This window comes from Oryctolagus cuniculus, chromosome 10 (genome assembly GCF_964237555.1).
Source record: "Oryctolagus cuniculus chromosome 10, mOryCun1.1, whole genome shotgun sequence".
Lineage (NCBI taxonomy): Eukaryota > Metazoa > Chordata > Mammalia > Lagomorpha > Leporidae > Oryctolagus > Oryctolagus cuniculus.
In genome coordinates, this window is record NC_091441.1 from 28540985 (window position 1) to 28560478 (window position 19494).

Sequence of the window (19494 nt, forward strand, 5' to 3'; positions counted from 1 at the left end):
ATTCCAGGATGAGACATAAGAAGAGTTTACAGAGGAATAAGGTTTATTAGTGTCCAGAGCTGAGCCCAGAGAGGTTCAGGGCTTAGGATATGCTGCCTGGGGTGGAGTTTAATTCAGTATTCATAGCGAGTGGTGTTTTTGGGTGGGATTTGAGTATTGTTGAGTATTCCCTCTCCCCCCCCCCCTCTTTTGGAAGTCTTAGAAGTGTCTCGGTGTCAGGTACATGATGGGATTAGGTATGTCAGCGGTGATAATTCTGTTACAATGATACCCAAATAGGCTGTCCATCATTATGGGGATGTAGCCAGCGGCCATGTTGAGGATTGTCCGCTGGTGCCTGTTCTGGGTGGCGGCCTTGCAGAGATAGCAGTTCTCTGCCGCAGAGATAAACAGGAAGCTTTGGGTGGAGTTAAGGTTGTAGGGAGGAGCTGGTGACCTCAGCGCCTCCTCCTTGCCCTGACTGCTCCCTTTCTGTATGTCAGTTTGACATTTCTACTTATCGTTGGTTTAAGCCCTTTATATGTTTGCTACCAACTTCTTTTTTTTCTTTTAAGATTTATTTATTTATTTGAAAGGCAGAGTTACAGAGAGGCAGAGGCAGAGGCAGAGAGAGAGAGAGAGAGAGAGAGACATCTTCCATCCGTTGGTTCACTTCCCAAATGGCCACAATGGCCAGAGCTGTGCTGATCCAAAGCCAGGAGCCAGGAGCTCCTTCCGGGTCTTCCACGTGGGTGCAGGGGCCCAAGGACTTGGGCCATCTTCTACTGCTTTCCCAGGCCATAGCAGAGAGCTGGATCGGAAGTGCAGCAGCCAGAACTCAAACCGGCGCCCATATGTGATGCCGGCACTGCAGGTGGTAGCTTTACCTGCTATGCCACAGCTCCAGCTCCAACCAGTTTCTTTTTACAATTTATAAAATACAATGAAATAAACAGTTACCTAAATGCTGCTGAATGGGAAAGAGTGGAACCTCACTCTGCTACTTCTGTTGGAAGCATCCATTTACCAGCTGAACTAGGCATGTGGAAGACTGTTTAATGATGGGTGATGCCCAGTAGTGCAGATTGTTTGAAGGTTGAAGCTGCAGAAATCAAGGACCATCTGCAAACAATTGAGCAAAGTCTGCGAGGCATCTCAGGTATGCTGGCTTATTATCGCATGCAGCGTTTTGTCTTTTTTCCAATCCATGGTAATACTGCTGTGATCACATGGATATCGCTGGCATTTTCAGTGAATCAGTCTTTTTGAGAGTAATGTGAGTATCAGGAAGCCCTCATTTTATAATCTAAATTTGGGAGGATTTTGTATTTGAACATTTCCCATAGGCTATGTGTGATGTGGTACCAGGTTGCTAGAATTTCTGTCATTTTGTGAGGATAGCTCCTCCATTCTGTGCCTTTTGAGAATTAGTCAGAAGGGACAAAGTCAGCCCTAGGCAAAACTGAAGTACTACGAAATTGTTCCCATTTTCCTTTTGCCTTCGAGGTGAGCTTTCTTCCTCTACCTTGGTATTATATCCTTTTCTTGCCAAAGTAATAATGATATTTATTTCATATTTTGTGTGTCATAAATTAATTTTTTTTAAAATGTGATTTTTAAATTTTTGTTTGAGACACAGAGCTGCCACTCCGTGGTTTATTCCCAGAGTTTCTGCAATGTCTGGGGCTGGGCTGTGCTGAAGCCAGGAGCTGAGAACTCAATCCGGGTCTCAACCACTGGAGCCGTCACTGCTGCCTCCCAGAGTGTGCATGAACAGGAAGCTGGGATTGGGAGCAGAGCCAGGACTTGAACCCAGGCACTTGATGTGGAACCTGGATGTCCCAGCTGCTGGTTAACTGCTATACCAAATGCTCAGCTCAGTACAATATTTTAAATCCTTAGGGGTCTAAATTGTTGCTTGTTTTTGCAAACACGTGTAATGCCTTGTTTCCTTATGCGTTTGGTGATGTGACTATGTTTGATCTTTTTTAAAGATTTTACTTATTTATGTATTTGAAAGGCAGAGTTACAGAGAGGCAGAGGCAGAGGCAGAGGCAGAGAGAGAGAGAGAGAGAGAGAGGTGTTCCATCTGCTGGTTCACTCCCGAGATGGCTGCAATGGCTGGAGCTGAGCTGATCCAAAGCCAGGAGCTAGGAGCTTCTTCCTGGTCTCCCATGTGGCTGCAGGGGCCCAAGGACCTGGACCACCTTCTACTGCTTTCCCAGGCCACAGCAGAGTGCTGGATCGGAAGTAGAGCAGCCAGGAGTAGAACCAGTGCCCATATGGGATGCTGGCGCCGCAGGCGGCAACTTTACCCACTATGCCACAGTGCTGGCTCCTGACTGTTTGGTCTTGATCTGAGACCCTGCATCTGGGGAGGGATTAGCATTTGCTTTGGAAGGAATCTAGGGCTCGCCCCGCCTGGTGACATGTTGACCTCCTCCTGTGGCTCTTGGTTTAGTGTGGAGCCTGAGGTTCAGTTTCCCCTCCTTGCCAGCCGAAGATGTGGTCTCCCAGTAGCAGGTTTCTGTCCTCCATGTCCTGCTGCCGTCAGGTGAGCTTGCTACTCCGTGGTTGACTCTGGATTTACTCTGATTCAGGTCAGTTTGTTTGCTTGTGGTTGCTGTTTTTGGTTATGGTGTTGGGGTCCTTGGAGATTTCTTTTCCTTTCTGGAAACCCATCAATGCTCTACAAGGTGTTGCTTTAGCCAAGAAGTAGTTGTTTTGTAGAGGAGAGCTCATTGGGTTCGTGGTTCCCCGTCTGCTGCCAGGGAAAGGCAGTTATTTGCTTCGTAAGTATTTTTTGTTTGTTTATTTTTTAAATGAGGGAGGAAACCATTGGAGATGGAGGCCCTGAAGACAGAAGCCACAAAAGGGAAAACTGCTGAAGGAAGGCTTGGGGTGCAGAGCTTGGAGAGGCAGTGCAGGCTTTCCGAGGGCGCCACCTGCTGGAGCGGGCAGCTCAGTGGTGCTGAGGGGAGGAGGAGGCCCATCTGCTAAGAGCCAGGGGACAAGGCGTATGGGGGAGGAAGACACCAGGAGCTGGAACAGGGTAGGAAGACTGGCCTCACTGGATTTCCTTGATGAAATCGCTCAGTGTGAGCTTACGTGTAGAAATTACTTTGTAGGCCTCGCTCTGAAGCGTTGTGGATTAACCAGCTCTGTTTCTTTGCTGTCTCCCCAAACCCCAATAAAATAGTGGTCAAGGGACCTTTTAAAAAGTCATGACCTCATTAGGTTAGAGAGAAGGAGAGGGGAACATGATGTTAAAAACATTTTGGAAGTTGGAAAACTGAGTAATAATGAGCTTAACTGATCAGGGGAAGCTGAAAGCTAAATGCCTTCATGGCTGGAAAACTCCAGAAAACGAAGCTGATTCTCGGCCCAGAGCCTGGAAAGACTTGGGTGCTGGAAGCGCCGATGTTTCTGAGCGCAGACTTCAAGGTGCACTGGGTGCTGAGCTTCCTGGCCCTGCACGTGGCAGTGGGGGATCCCTGTGGGCCCCCAGCTGGATGCCAGAGATCTGCTCTCCACCCGGGTTGAGCCCAGAGGCTTCCCAGCTGTCAGACACAGTGGGCATAGGCCTGAGGGAAAAGGCGACAGAGGGGACAGAGAGAGGCAGCATCTTGATGTGGCTGCTGGCATCCTGGCAGGGTCTTACTGCCCTGTTCCCTTTACCACTGGGAGATCAGGGGAGGCTCTTCTAGAAAAACATGAACCCAAGCACAGAAGGCCACGTCCATTTTTGCGTCCTCAGTGCAAGCCCGAAACCTTCCATGGGACCCAGCCCGTGGCAGGCCCCGTGTGCACGCCACGCTTCCCAGCAGTGCTGGCCTCGCCGTGGAGGTACACAGAGAGCCAGACTTCCAAACACTTGAAAAAGCAGCTGACTGTAAGAGATCCAAGAAAGAAAAAAAAAATTCATGTAGGAGGAAATTTGTGGGAATAGATTGAAAAAATCCCTAATTGTAGTTGTGCCTCTGTAACACAACCAATTTCCTTTCCATTCTCCTCTGGCTTAAACCCTTTTAGAAACGCTTTCTTTGGAATTACCTTCAAAATCTGTAGTGTATTCATTCTGCTAAACTCCCGTGGAGGTAAATCCTCTGAAACTCGCCGGGGTTTTTTCAGCTGGCCGAGGTGCCTGGGCTCCCATGGCCCTCACTTCCATCGGCCTCTTCTCTGCTGGAAGCAGTCCCTGGGCCTCGGGCAGGCTGCAGCTCAGAAGGTCGCCCTGAAATTGTGCAGTGAGTGGCTGTGTGGCTTTTGTCTTATTTTTATCTTAATATAAAATTAAACAATTTAACTCTTTAGCTACAGATTGGCAAATGATGCAGAAAATGAAGCAATAACAGAACAGAGTGACTCAGGGTGGAAAGCAAGCCTGAATTTATTCCTTTAAAATACTTAACATGTGAGACTTGACACCTGTCTTCGTGGGTAAGCAGAGTGCCATCAGGAGCTCCAGAGTTGTTTTGTAGTCCTACAGAGGGGCTGTCATTTTATATTTCTCCCCCCTTTTTTTCCTTTATGTTTTCAAAGGGACAAAATCAACTTGACTTTACTCATTCACACAGTTTATTATCAAACCTGGTAAACTATATTATCCCACAATAGTAGCAGGCAACCAGAATTAATTAGTGCTGATTTTACTGGGGTGGTCTATGAAATATGCTTGGAACTCCTTGTAGTGGATTGAAATGTAGATCAATTTTGTTCTGAGATGAGTCCATTTGCTCCTCCCATACGATTAATTTATAGAGGCCTTTGATTTCGCTAATGAGAAGCTTGATTTTTAGTGTTTTAGAATAATTCCAATATTAGCTTCAGAATTAAACATGGCAACATTGTAGTCTTTGTTTTTTGAATACAAGTTTTCATAAATGAAATTTAGCTCTGTGTCTTCCACTTTGAGGCACTCAGCTTTGGAACTTTTTGGATGCTGTGGAGCAGAGCTCTGCTTGTGGTTCAATCTTTCATGTGTGTGTTTGGAGCAGAGTAATTTTGGGTAGCATCGAGAAACTGGCAGTTTGACTTTCTGAATGCAAAGAGAACCACTACCATTTGTCCTCTGTCATTCAACATTCGTTTTAATAACTGCATGAACCTGATTTAAGTGACCTGTGTCTTTTTTTCTGGTTGCCAACTTTGTTTTCCAATGATCAGTGAGTGCTTTTTAAAAATTATTTAAAAACTTCTTTTTTCTCCCTCTTCCCTTCCCCTCCTACTGTGATGGAGAACATTTGATTCCCACAGGATTTTCCTATCCTCTGCTTTGCTCTGAGGTAAAAACAAGAGTGATGGCTCAGCACTGGTACCAGATAGGTGCCCAGTGGAACACACGGGCACGGCAGCTTAGTCTTGGGTATAGATGATTAGAAACAGATGTTGTCCATCCTTGCTCCTTCCTTTAGTGAAGTTCAAAGGCCCCAGGGAAGTGGTGCAGGGATAGGATTGAAATTTCAGTGACCTTGTTCTCTATAACAATGGCAAGGTGGTTTATATTTATTCATTGGGTTAGATGGTTTCTGCTTTGGGTACTTGAGAAGTTAAGGACTTCCCTTGTGTGTTGGTGAGTGTGTAGTACTTCATCTGGTGTGTAAGCTCATATGATGTGACTTAGGATCTGTCTCCTAATCTGGCTCATGGAACTCACCAGGGATTTTTGTATTCAGAGTGTTCCATGAAAAATGGATTGATTGACAGAGTTTTTCCTCTGGATAGAGCCGTTGTTTAAAAATAATTTGTTGGGGCCGGCGCTGTGGCATAGTGGAAAAAGCCAATGCCTGTAGTGCTGGCACCCTATATGGGTGCCGGTTCGAGTCCCAGCTGCTCCACTCTCCGCTATGATCCAGCTCTCTGCTATGGCCTGGGAAAGCAGTAGAAGATGGCCCAAGTCCTTGGGCCTTTACACCCACGTGGGATACCTGGAGAAAGCGCCTGGCTCCTGGCTTCGGATTGGCTCAGCTCCAGCCATTGCGGCCAACTGGGGAGTAAACACCTGGAGGGAAGACTAATCTCTCTCCTTTCTTTCTCTCTCTCTTTCTCTCTGCCTCTCTGTAACTTTGACTTTCAAGTAAATAAATAAATCTTTTTAAAAAAATTTTTTTAAATCTTTTTTTAAAAAAAGATTTATTCATTTATTTGAAAGAGTTACACATAAAGAGGAGAGGCAGAGGTGGGAGGGTCTTCCATCCTCTGGTTCACTCCCCAGTTGGCCACAATGGCCGGAGCTGTGCAGATCTGAAGCCACCCCATGTGGGTGCAGGGGCCCAAGGCCTTGGGCCATCTTCTACTGCTATCCCAGGCCAGAGCAGAGAGCTGGACTGGAAGTGGAGCAGCCAGGACTAGAACTGACGCCCATATGAGATGCTGGCACTTCAGGCCAGGGCATTAACCCACTGCACCACAGCACCAGCCACGTAAATAAATAAATCTTTAAAAAAAAATAATTTGTAGGGGCAGGCATTTTGTTGTAGCAGATCAAATCGCCACCTGCAATGTCAACATTTGAGTCCCAGATGCCAGTTCAAGTCCCAGATGCTCCACTTCTAATCCAGATCCCTATAAGTGGCCTGGAAAAAGCAGTGGAAGATGACCCAAGTGTTTAGGCCCCTGCTGTCCACCATGTGGGAGACCCAGATGAAGATTCTGCCTCCTGGCTTTGGCTTGGCACAGTCCTGGCCATTGAGGCCATCTGAGGAGTGAACCAGCAGATGGAAGATCGATCTCTCTCTCTCTCTCTCTCTCTCTCTCTGTGTCTCCCTTTCTCTTTCAAATAAATGAATAAATTGTAAAAAAAAATTTGTAAGCATTTTTTCCTTTTCTGTTTTCCTTCGAGAGTGTGATTTAAGTTAAATGTGGACTCTGCTGCTTACGTAAGTAAGCTAACCTCTGAGCTTTGATCTCTCATCTGTAAAGCAATGATCACAATCACACCTGCTCTTTAAGAGTTACAGTCAGGGTTTGTGTGAGGGGCTCAGCAAGATGCCTCTCAGAGGGTAGAGTGCTCAGGGAATGCTTGCTGTTCACACAGGAGCTAAGATTTAAAATAGTAAAATATTTGAAGCTATTGGAATAATTTAAAACTGAGAGCAATTCATAAAAGAAATGTTCTCTCTTAGAGAGAAGGGTGGGCATTTGGTATAGTGGCTGAGTCACTGCTTGGGGTGCCCACATGCCCTGTTGTAGCGCCTGGTTCAAGTCCTGGCTACTCCACTTCTCATCCAGCTTCCTGCTGATGTGCACCTGGGAGGGAGCAGATGATGGCTCAGGTACTGGAGTCCCTGCAGCTTGCTTGGGAGACGGATTGAGTTTCTGGCTTCAGGCTTCAGCCCCACCCAGTCTGGGTTGTTTGTGGGCATTTGGATGGAAGCGTGCACTCTCGCTCGCTCGCACTCACTTGCTCTCTCTTTCTCTCTCTCTCTCATTCACTCTGCCTTTCAAATTAAAGAAAAAATCTTAAAAAGAGAAACTCTTGGGTTGTAAACTTCATAATACAGTGAACACACTGAATCTCTGCACAGTCCTCTGCTCAGGGAACCTCAGTTGACAACATAGATCTATGAATTTCATGACTTTCAAGATTTTATTTACTGTGAGAAATGCATGAGTGTCTTCACAATAATTATGAGCTGCAGTGTGACATTTAATACATGCATACGATGGACACTGATCAAAACAGTAGTGAGCCTTTCCCTTTCCTTGACATTGCTTTGTGACTGGGGCCTCAGAGCTTCTGTCTTCCATGTGCTTGTATATTTACTAGGTTATTGGGACCTGTGGTCTCCCCGCAATGCTTTGTAACACTAGGAACTTATTCTGTCTGATTGGTATGGTCCCCATTATCCAAACTCCTTCTGTCCTTGCCCACCCCTCCCAGCCTCTAATAATCACTATCTGGTGTTCCCATGGAGCCTTTTTTAGCTCCCACATGAGGGAGAACATGCAGCATCTGTCTTTCTGTGTCTGGATTATTTCTCTCAACATGGTAGCCTTCAGTTCCATCCATTTTGCTGCAAATGACAGGACTTCATTTTTTTTTATGACTGAATAATGTTCCATTATGTGTATATATCACATTTTATTTATTTAAGCTGTTGTAACTTTAAAAAAAATATTTAGTTATTTATTTGAAAGTCAGAGTTACACAGAGAGAAGGAGAAACAGAGCGAGAGCGAGAGAGAGGTCTTCCATCCACTGGTTCACTCCCCAATTGGCCACAATGACAAGAGCTGAACTGATCCGAAGCCAGGAGCTAGGAGCTTCTTCCGGGTCTCCCACGTGGGTGCAGGGGCTCAAGGACTTGAGTCATCTTCTGCTTTCCCAGGCCATAGCAGAGAGCTGGATCGAAAGTGGAGCAGCCGGGACTAGAACCAGTGCCCATAGGGGATGCCGGCACTGCAGGCAGCACCTTTACCTGCTATGCCACAGTGCAGGCCCCTATTGTAAATTTGATAAGGCGAATATATATGTAGGAACTAAGAAAGGTATCTAGCCTTCTGTGAAAGCTAAGGTAATATAAATGCTTTAGAAAATAATACAATATGAATGGCTTGTATAATGTCAGATCTGGTAGACAGTTAAATTTTGTCACTCTTCACCTGATGTACAGCTGTTTATTTTTAGATTAGTCCAGAAACAAGAATATCAGATTCCTAGGATTTTTTTTTTAAATAAATGGAAGTCTTGTACAACAGAAACAAAGCCAGAGGCATCACAATACCAGATTTCAGGACATATTATAGGGCATTTGTAATCAAAACAGCATGGTACTGGTACAGAAACAGATGAATAGACCAATGGAACAGAATAGAAACACCAGAAATCAATCCAAACATCTACAGCCAACTTATATTTGATCAAGGATCCAAAACCAATCCCTGGAGCAAGGACAGTCTATTCAATAAATGGTGCTGGGAAAATTGGATTTCCACATGCAGAAGCATGAAGCAAGACCCCTACCTTTCACCTTACACAGAAATCCACTCAACATGGATTAAATACCTAAATCTGCAACCTGACACCATCAAATTATTGGAGAACATTAGAGAAACCCTGCAAGATATAGGTACTGGCAAAGACTTCTTGGAAAAGACCCCGGAAGCACAGGCAGTCAAAGCCAAAATTAACATTTGGGATTTCATAACATTGAGAAGTTTCTGTACTGCAAAAGAAACAGTCAGGAAAGTGAAGAGGCAACCGACAGAATGGGAAAAAATATTTGCAAACTATGCAACAGATAAAGGATTACTAACCAGAATCTACAAAGAGATCAAGAAACTTCACAACAACAAAACCAACAACCCACTTAAGAGATGGGCCAAGGACCTCAATAGACATTTTTCAAAAGAGGACATCCAAATGGCCAACAGGCACATGAAAAAATGTTCAAGATCACTAGCAATCAGGGAAATGCAAATCAAAGCCACAATGAAGTTTCACCTCACCCAGGTTAGAGTGGCTCACATACAGAAATCTACCAACAACAGATGCTGGTGAGGATGTGGGGAAAAAGGGACACTAACCCACTGTTGGTGGGAATGCAAACTGGTTAAGCCACTATGGAAGTCAGTCTGGAGATTCCTCAGAAACCTGAATATAACCCTGCCATACAACCCAGCCATCCCACTCCTTGGAATTTACCCAAAGGAAATTAAATTGGCAAACAAAAAAGCGGTCTGCACCTTAATGTTTATTGCAGCTCAATTCACAATAGCTAAGACCTGGAATCAACCCAAATGCCCATCAACAGTAGACTAGATAAAGAAATTATGGGACATGTACTCTAAAGAATACTACACAGCAGTAAAAAACAATGAAATCCGGTCATTTGCAACAAAATGGAGGAATCTGGAACACATCATGCTGAGTAAAATAAGCCAGTCCCAGAGGGACAAATACCATATGTTCTCCCTTATCGGTGACAACTAACCGAGCACCAAAAAGGAAACCTGTTTAAGTGAAATGGACACTTTGAGAAACAGTGACTTGATCAGCCCTTGTGCAGACTGTTGATGAACAACTTAATACTTTATCCCTTTTAGTATTTTTTTTTGTTATACTTAATACTATTGGTTGAACTCTGTAATTAACACACAATTATTCTTAGGCGTTTAAATTTAACTGAAAAGTGATCCCTGTTAAATATAAGAATGGAAATAAGAGAGGGAGGAGATGTATAATCTGGGACATGCTCAAGCTGACTGTCTCCAAATGGTAGAGTTAGAAATGTGCCAGGGGATTCCAATTCAATCCCAATTGGCTGCAATGGCTGGAGCTAAACCGATCTGAAGCCAGGAGCCAGGAGTTTCCTCTGGGTCTTCCCATGTGGGTTCAAGGACCCAAGGACTTGGGCCATCTTCCACTGCTTTCCCAGGCCATAGCAGAGAGCTGGATTGGAAGTGGAACAGCCGGGTCTCGAACTGATGCCCATATGGGATGCTGGCACTGCAGGCGGTGGTTTTACCCGCTATGCCGCAGCGCTGGCCCTTTGCATGTATCTTATATTACAACAGATCAGTTTATTAAACAGGTTGTTCACTCACTTGGATTATGTTGGGCAGTCTTGGCAATGAGGATTTTAGTTAGATATCCTCCTTATTTGTGGCCTCAGAAAGAAGAGATAGTTGTTCTTTTATTCTTCATTAGTTGAGCCAAGCCACTGCTGTCTCGGAGTGAGATTGAATGTGGTTGTGGAACTTGAGTCTTGCTGTGTGTCCTTTATGGCATTGATTGCTGTGCTCCGTGTGATTTAATGTTCTCTTCAGTATTTGTACTCACTTCTCAAAGGTTCCCTGCCAGTTCTACTTAGGCAAGGCAGAAAGGAATTTCTTTTTAATTTCTGGGTAGCAGATGATGTTTGCTTTGATGCATTGGAGGTAACTGCTGGATTTGTAGGTAGGCACCTGGGTTTAGTTCAGCAAAGATGTATTGAATATGTGTTACAGTTGCCCATCAGTATCTGGAGGGGATTGGTTCAGGACTCCTGTGGATGCCAAAATCCGTGGAGGCACAGGTTCCTTATATAGAATGACCAAATATTTTCACATAGTCATCACACATCCACATATTTTAAATCATCTCTGGATTACTTCTAATGCATAATGTCATTTAAATGCAGTGTAAATAGTTGTACCATATTGTGTATCGGGCGTAATGACAAGGGAAGAAGTCTGCACATGTTCAGTACACATGCAGTTATTTTCCTCCCAATATTTTTGCTCTGCAGTTGACTGAATCCATGCATGTGGAACCTGCAGCTAGGAAGAACTGACTGTATGTGCAAGCTTTGTTAGTCACTGCCTTCAAGAAGTCCAGGGTCCAGTAGGGGCCTGCCTGCATGGAGAGAGAAAATGATGGTTTAATGTAACCCACGTGTGCAATGGATGACATGTACAAGGCATAGAAACCTTATAGATGATTATTTTTATTCAGGGTGAAACAAGAGAGTTGGGTTTTATGGAAGAGCAAAAGACTGAATACGGTTCAAATGGACAAAGATGTGTCTTAAAGAAGTTGGGTTTTTATTTTCAGAGGGTGTTCCCGCAGAGGCTATGGTATTAATGAAGTGTAAAACAGCGCTCGGCAGGTAGCTGGGTAATGCTGGGCTGGGTGTCATAAAGGGGATGGAGTGGAAAGGGATGCGGGGCTGTATTGTGAAGGGTCTCATGTGCTGTGAGCTTGGCAGTCTTTCTGATACATGGTATTCAGCTCAAAGTAATTGAGAAGTCTCAGGAGAGTGACAGGACTGGGTTCAGTTTGCTCCCTGTGACAGCAGTCTGGAGGTCTGATTGGAGGTACAAGTATGTAACTAGTTAGGAAGATTGAGATGAGTTCAGGAATAAGTTTATTTTTTTTTAAAGATTTATTTATTTATTTGAAAGGTAGAGTTAGAGAGAGAGAGAGAAAGTCTTCCATTCGCTGGTTCACTCCCTAAATGTCCACAACAGCCGGAGCTGCACTGATCTGAAGCCAGGAGCCAGGAGCTTCTTCTGCATCTCCCACGCAGGTGCAGGGGCCCAAGGACTTGGGCCATCTTCCACTGCTTTCCCAGGCCATAGCAGAGAGCTGCATCGGAAGTGGAGCAGCCCGGACTCGAACTGGTGCCCATACAGGATGCTAGCACTGCAGGCGGTGGTTTTACCCACTACGCCACAGCACTGGCCCCCAGAATGAGTTTTAATTTGGTTTACTTTTTTAATGGAAGTGAGGTGTTGAGATAAAAAGCAAAAGCATGGCAGGGAGTGAGGAGGAAATGTCAGAGGTGGATGGTGTCACTGAGAGGGCCTAGGGACTGAGTGGCTATAGAAAGGTAAGAGAGGGGGGTCTGGGCCTTGACCTTGGGTTACTGATGCAGTCGCCGTAAAGGAGACATAGGACCATACAAGTGGACTTCAGTGTTGGGAAAGCTGAGATGATGACCGTAGGTGGAGAGAGGGCGGAACAATTGGATATGAAGATGCAGAGACAGTGGAGAGACCACTACAGCAAAGCTGTAGACTTGGGAGTCACCAGCCTGTCAGTAGTGTTGGTGAGGGGGATCACAGGGAGTGAGCAGAGGAGAAAGGCCCTGCAGGGACCCTGGGGACCACCTGCAGTTTGAAAGGCATCTGGGGAAGCAGGCAAGAGAGAGGAAAAGGAGTTGGTCCGAAATAGAGTGTTTGAGGAACTAAGGAGAGAAAGACTTGTGAAGGTGTAGGGATCAGTAGTATCCGTGACCAGAAATCAGGTAGGGAGGGGCTGGCATTATGGTATAGCAACTTAAGCCTAAGCCTGTGATGCCAGCATCCCACATGGATGCTGGTTTGTGTCCCAGCTGCTCCACTTCCAATTCAGCTCCGTGCTAAATGTGCCTGGGAAGGCAGTGGAAGATGGCCCAAGTGCCTGAGCCTCTGCACCCATGTGAGAGACGCGGAAGAAGCTCCTGGCTTCAGCCTGGCCCAGCCCCGGCTGTTGCGGCCATTTGGGGAGTAAACCAGTAGATGGGGGACCTCTATTTGTCTCCCCGACCCATCCCCCGGTTATGCCTTTCAAATTAAAAAAAAAATCACATAAGGTACTGATGGACACTGGAAATCTGGAGGTCGTGTGCCTATAGCACTTTGTGATGCTATACTTGGGAAGGCTTATTTCCCTGTGCTTGTCTTTGAGGAGATGGGCGGCTTCCTGGTGGCTTCCTGTCTGTGACCCACAGGGCTTCAGAAATGGAGCCTTGAGGCCCATTGAGAAGATGGATGATAATGTCAAGTGATGTGTGGGGAAGAGGGCCCAGTCCCCTGCCCTTGCTCAGTCAGAGCAGCCAGAGCAGCTTGATCTCTTTCATATGTTTGACCTTAATGTAAGGTTTCATTGAGAGAAACAGTACATTAGAAGAGCTTTGGTGACCTTAAGATACCCTTGAACTTTAACATCTGTTTGTAGGAGCTGGCGTTTGTGATGCTGGCATCCCATATCCCAGTGCTGATTCAGTCCCTGCTGCTCTGCTTCTGATCAGGCTTCCTGCTGATGTTCCTGGGAAGGTAGCAGCAGATGGCCCAAAAACCTGGGTGGAGAACGAGATAGGGTTTTTGGCTCCTAGCTTCAGCCTGGCCCAACCCTGGCCATTGTGGCCATTTGGGGAGTGAACCAGTGGATGGAAGATCTCTCTCCATCTCTGTTTCTCCCTCTTCCCTCCCTCCCTCTCTGATTTGCCTTTCAAATTAAATATTTTTTAAAAGTGTATTTGACTAATAGCTAATGTTCAGAATTCTTGTGTTAGCTGAAGATCATAATAGATGCTAACTTGTTCATGATGTGGATTTTATTCAGTGGTCAACATGAGTGTCTGAGTTTATGTAATGATCGCTATTCTTCTCATTAAGGATGAAAACCTAACTTCTAAAAGCTCCATTCTGTTGTGTGCTTGGTTAAAACATTCTTTATGTGTCTCACCAGGTTCTGATTCGGAAGATCTTTTGGAAGAACTGCTCTGCTGTTTGATGCAGTTAATCACTGATATCCCACTTTTGTAAGTTCTGGCCATGCCAGGGTTTGTTTTATCTTCTTTGTGTACTGAAGGTGATAACTGGTCATGCTGAGCACTTGGTGGGTCCTGGTGGAGTACTTTCATGTGTGTTTCTAAGGAATTGTACATTCATGGGATTCTTTTATATCTCTTGCTTAATTCTAGATGCTTATTATCAACCATCCAAAGAAGAATTTTATGTTGTTAAGGGCAATACAAGTCCCTTAGTAATGTGCAGCATATGGTAGGCATAGGATTAGATTAATTTCTGTAATAAGAGATTGTATAGATCTCTGGAAGCAAGAGTTAGGACAGAAGCAGTTTGAATTCCATCTGTATGTGGTAGACACAGCCAGTTGACCACATAGTATTTGTTCTCTCTTTCTTTCTGACTTCCTGATCTTATTTCTAGCTTCTTTTGAGAGACCACATTTTTATTTCTAGTCTTCCTTGAAGCCAGGTGGGGTTGGGGAGATGTGGGGGAAGTCCCCCAGTGACTGTGGGGTGAAGTTCTTTAAAGGGACTAACTCAACTAGGAGGTGTTATTTTTTGGTTCTTGATGCTGTCTTTCCTGCTGACTGGAATGTGGACAAGGTCTTTTGAGTTGTGTGTCTAGCTTCGTACCATGAGCCAAGAGTCACAGAAAATTCTGCCCTGAACTCACTGAGCTACTCAACCAAAATCAATGGCTATCAAGCCCCTTCCCTTACACATGACCTCTCATTTGGCAAAAATTAGCTCTTGGGGCTGGTTGTGGCTCGGTGAGTAAAACTGCCATCTGTAGTACTAGCATCCCATACGAGCACTGGTTCAAATCCTGGCCAACTCTGGTTCTGATCCAGCTCTCTGCTGATGTGCCTGGGAAGACAGCAGAGGATGACCCAAGTACCGGGGCCTCTGCCACCCACATGGGAGATCTGAATGGAGTTCTAAGCTCCTGCCTCAGCCCATCCCAGCCCCTGCCCATTTGTGGCCATTTGGCGATTGAACCAGTAGATGGAAGATACCACCTTCTCTCTGTCTTTCCTTCTTTCTCTGTAACTCTGCCTTTCAAATAAATAAAATGAATGCTTAAAAAAGCTTACTTGTTTACATTGCTACAAGTGTGTTTCTGTCACTGCAGCTCAATGCAGTTCCTATGGAATTCAGAATGTTTGGTCTGTTTGGTTTTTAAAATTTACTTATTGTATTTATTTGAGGAGCCTAGAGAGGGAGAGACAGGGAGAAAAGAGACAGAGTTCCTGTCACTGTTTCATTTCTTAAATGCCTGCGACATCTGGGCTGAGGCAGGAGCTGGGAACACAGTCCCGGTCTCCCACGTGGGTGGCAGGGACCCTGCTACTTGAGCCATCACCTGCTGCTCCCAGGGTCGGCAGCTGGAGGGGGAGCTGGGACTCAAACCCAGGTATCCAGTGTGGGATGTGTTTGTTTTTTTAATATATTTATTTGAAAGACAAAGTTACAGAGAGAGGTAGAGACAGAGAGAGAGGTCTTCCATCCACTGGTTCACTCCCCAGATGGCCGCAATGGCTGGAGCTGCGCTAATCCAAAGCCAGGAGCCAGGAGCTTCTTCCGGGAATCCCGGGTGCAGGGGCCCAAGGGCTTGGGCCATCTTCTGCTGCTATCCCAGGCCACAGCAGAGAGCTGGATCAGAAATGAAGCAGCTGGAACTAGACCCGGCGCCCATAAGGGATGCCAGCGCTTCAGGCCAGGGCTTTAACTGCTGCACCACAGCGCTGGCCCTGGGATGTGGGTGTTTTAACCTCTGGGCCAAATGCCTGCCCCAAAAAGCAATGATTCTCAATCTTTTCAAAAAAAAATCTGTCTCCCTGACAAGCCTTGTTAGATATTTCTTTCATCAATGAAATTTGAATGCCCTTGAAATTGAATATGAGTCTGTCCTGGTCTTTTGGAGGACCACAAAGCATTATAGTATCTGTGAATGTTTTCACCCCTGAAAAATTAGGTTATTTACCCTGTTGATGACACATAGTTTAAAAGGAATTATTTTTGAAATAAGGAAGTAGGTTTTAAGGTCTGTCATTGCAGAGGCTCAGTCTACATGGGGGTATAGTTAGAAATGTGCTATTAGCCTATGACCCAAGGTGGGGGGTATCTGTGAGAAGATGGGCTCCTGGCCTCTGTTGTCTGTGAGTGCAGCATCAAGAATTTTACTGTAGACTCAGAAGCAAGGAGCACTGAAGCTTGCTGTGATTGGATGGCGCTGTGCAGCCTGGCAGGTGGAACTTCGGTACACAGCTATTTGCATGCCTGGCATCCTTTCTCCCCTTCCACTCCAGTGAATTCCAGTATCATTTAGATGGCCGTGGGTTTCCAGTGTAGTCTGCAGATACTTTGGCAGTTACATTAGTGCTATGGTTTGAACATCATTTGGCCCCTAAACTCATGCAGCCTTCCCCCAAGTTCCTAAGTTAATGGCACCAAGAGGGTGGGAATGTAATCTGTTTATGGTATTCAGGAGGTGGGCCTAGTGGGAGGTGCTTAGGTCTTGGGAGATGTGCCCTTGGAAGGTGGTTCCTGTAAGAGGGCTGTTAGGAAAGGCTGAGCTGGGCCAGCCACTGCTGCCTGCTCACCAGCTGGTTCCTCACAAGGGCTCCACCATTGCCGTCCTCCACCCCCTCAGAGGCCAAACCAATGGGGCAGCAAAATCCTGGGCTCGAACCGCCAAAAGTGTGAACTAAGTAACCCTTTTCTCTTTACAAAGTTAGTTTGCTCGGGTATTTCATTCTAGTAAAAAGCTGACTGGGGCAGTTAGCCACATGCCCTAGTTTGCGTCAGTGATGTGAGAAGCCATGAGCTTGCCGTGCCTGTCCCCTGTAGCCTTCTACTCATTGCCCTCTCTTCCTTCTGGAAGGTGGAGGCGGTGCTTAGGCGATCTCTAAACTAGGATATTGAGCTCCCTATGCCAAGAAGAGTGTCCCAGGAGCATGGGGGCGTTGATGACATTATGAAACTGTTATACTGGCCCTGGGTCCCTTGTCTTTGGATTCCTTCTTGCATGAGAAAAATGAACACCTAACTTGGCTAAGCCACTGTGGTTGGTTTTCCTGTTACAGGTGAGGGAGGGACTCACTTATACTTATTTTGTTAATTCTTTTTTTTGTCATAGTATGTGGGATGCCTCATATGTTCCTGTTTTAATTTTATTTTTTAAAATTTTTTTCTTAAAGATTTATTTATTCAAAAGGCAGAGTTATAGAGAGATAGGGAGGGAGGGAAGGAGGAAGGGAGGGAGGAAGGAAGGAAGAGAGAGACAGGGAGAGGGAGAGAGGAAAGAATATCTTCCATCCGTTGGTTCACCTTCCCATATGGCCACAGTGGCCTAAACCAGGAGCCAGGAGCTTCATCCAGGTCTCCCATGTGGGTGCAGGGGCCCAAGCACTTAGGCCATCTTCTGCTGCTTTCCCAGGCCAGTAGCCAGGAACTGGATCACAAGTTAGAGTAGCCGAGAATCAAACTGGTGCACATATGGGATGATGACATCACAGGCGGCTTAACCCGCTATGCCACAATGCTGGCTCCTCTTGATTTCATTTTAACTAGCTTACCTCTGATTACATTTTTGTTGTCAAATACCAGCAATTTGGTGTGTATCCTAAAAGAGTTACATTCCTTTTTTGCCGTTGTCAATAGGATGTTTTGGTGCAGTTAAGGGGGAAGACAATACAGTTTTAGATAATAACTAAGCTTGGACACAGTGACTAGAACAGCCACTTACACACTCTTAAGGAGGAAACAGTGTTGTAATATATCAAACATTTCATGTTTCAATGTGTTTATGCTTTGTAAATGAACTGAAAATGCACAGCCAGCCAGATGTCTTGTCTTGGGTACACTTGGCTTTAACCAGCTGCTGAAACCATCTCATGATTGAATGTTCTTGGAACTCCATCCCACAGAAGGTTTGTCTTGGTTACAGTTTCCATGTGAAACCAAACTATTCTTTAAGTGTTTCATCTACTGTAACTGTGCTGCAGCTTATGGATCAACTTCTAATTTAAGAGAGATTAATATATAAAAACTGGGAACGCTTTTGCATCTCAGCATCTCACAGTAAACTTTCTTACTTAACAATGGTGTGCCTGGGCTGAATTAGCAGGTGAATAATAGGAGAAATCTAATTTTAATGGCTACTAAGGATAATTCAATAGTAAGTTAAATGTTTTATATGAGACTCTGGTAAATTATTCTGTTAATATTAAAAACAAAGTGATTACACCTGGAACACACATATGCACATAAACATGAGGGATCGAAAACATGAGTTCATCGAAAATATGTATTATGAAAAATACTGCAAATATGCTATGTATTTTTGGGCCAAATAAACTTGTTTTGGTTCTAGTTTTCCACTAATTTTTAAATGCCTCTGTACATATGTGTTTGTGATATATATTTATTTAGAGATTTATAAATTAAGTTTTAAATGAACTTTACTATTAAAAAGTTGAACTGTAGTAGTTTAGATAAACTCTCACAGGTTCATCATAGTGAACTTTAATAGGAGTTCATTTGCAGTGAAGATTGGCTTTTTTTGAAAAATAATTATTTGAAAGATTGAGTTACAGAGAGTTAAGGATACACACACACACACACACACACACACACAGGGGGAGAGAGAGAGAGAGACTGAGCGAGTGAGAGCTTCCATCTTCTGTTTTACTTCCCAAACAGCTGCAGTGGCCAGGGCTGGGCTCGGCTTAAACCAGAAGCCAGGAACTCCATCCAAGTCTCCAAATTGGCTGCTGGGGCCCACACACTTGGGCCATCTTCTGCTGATTTCCCAGGCATATTAACAGGGAGCTGGATTGGAAGTGGAGTAGCTGGTACATGAATCAGTGCCCCTATGGGATGCCAGTGTCACAGGCAGCAGCTTAACCCACTGTATCACAGTGCCCACCCGATTGGCTTTGAAGTAGTTGGTGGCTACTGCTTCTCAGTCACATTGAATTTCTTGATAAATTTTTAATTCTCTGAGGTATTAATCTTCAAAGTCAGATTAAAATTATATATCTTTCAGGAATCCTTAAGACTATCCATCTCAGAATTTATATATTAAAATAAAGATTAAGTCATGCATGGGCTTAAGACTTGACATTTTAAAAATTATTTTGGGTTGATCCCTCTTGAATTTGAGTAAGTCTCCCAGAGTAAAACCTTGCCTTTAATTTTTGTAGCTTCTCTGTGATCTCAAGGCATTGAATGGGGCAGGAATCCAATAAGATAAATGTATTTTCCTCAAGACACTAGTATGGAGTATAATAAAGAGAATGTTTGGTTAGACCAGAGCTGAAAGCTCAGCACTTGGAATTTGTGACACGGGGGTCACTGTAGGGGTGGAATGAGCCTGTTTGGTGCAGAGTAGTGGGGCTACAGCGGCAGATGCAATTGTGTTGTGTAGGCCGATGCTGTACTTGTGTTTTGGTACTGTTTGTGATGCTGTTTTATTGTGAAATAGATGTTATTTAGAGCGCTTGAACTAGATTGCT

The 19494-nt window shown here is 44.8% G+C and overlaps 1 protein-coding gene across 5 annotated transcripts in view; it reads left to right on the forward strand.

Annotated features, from left to right (window-relative positions):
• The window catches only part of DYM (dymeclin), a 374546-nt gene that overhangs the window by 74297 nt on the left and 280755 nt on the right, over positions 1-19494 (forward strand). For all 5 annotated transcript variants that reach the window (XM_051851233.2, XM_002713527.5, XM_070050191.1 and 2 more), the window contains one exon: positions 13915-13987. In XM_051851233.2, coding sequence (XP_051707193.1) covers positions 13915-13987 — 73 coding nt within the window. The remainder of the gene's footprint in view (positions 1-13914; positions 13988-19494) is intronic.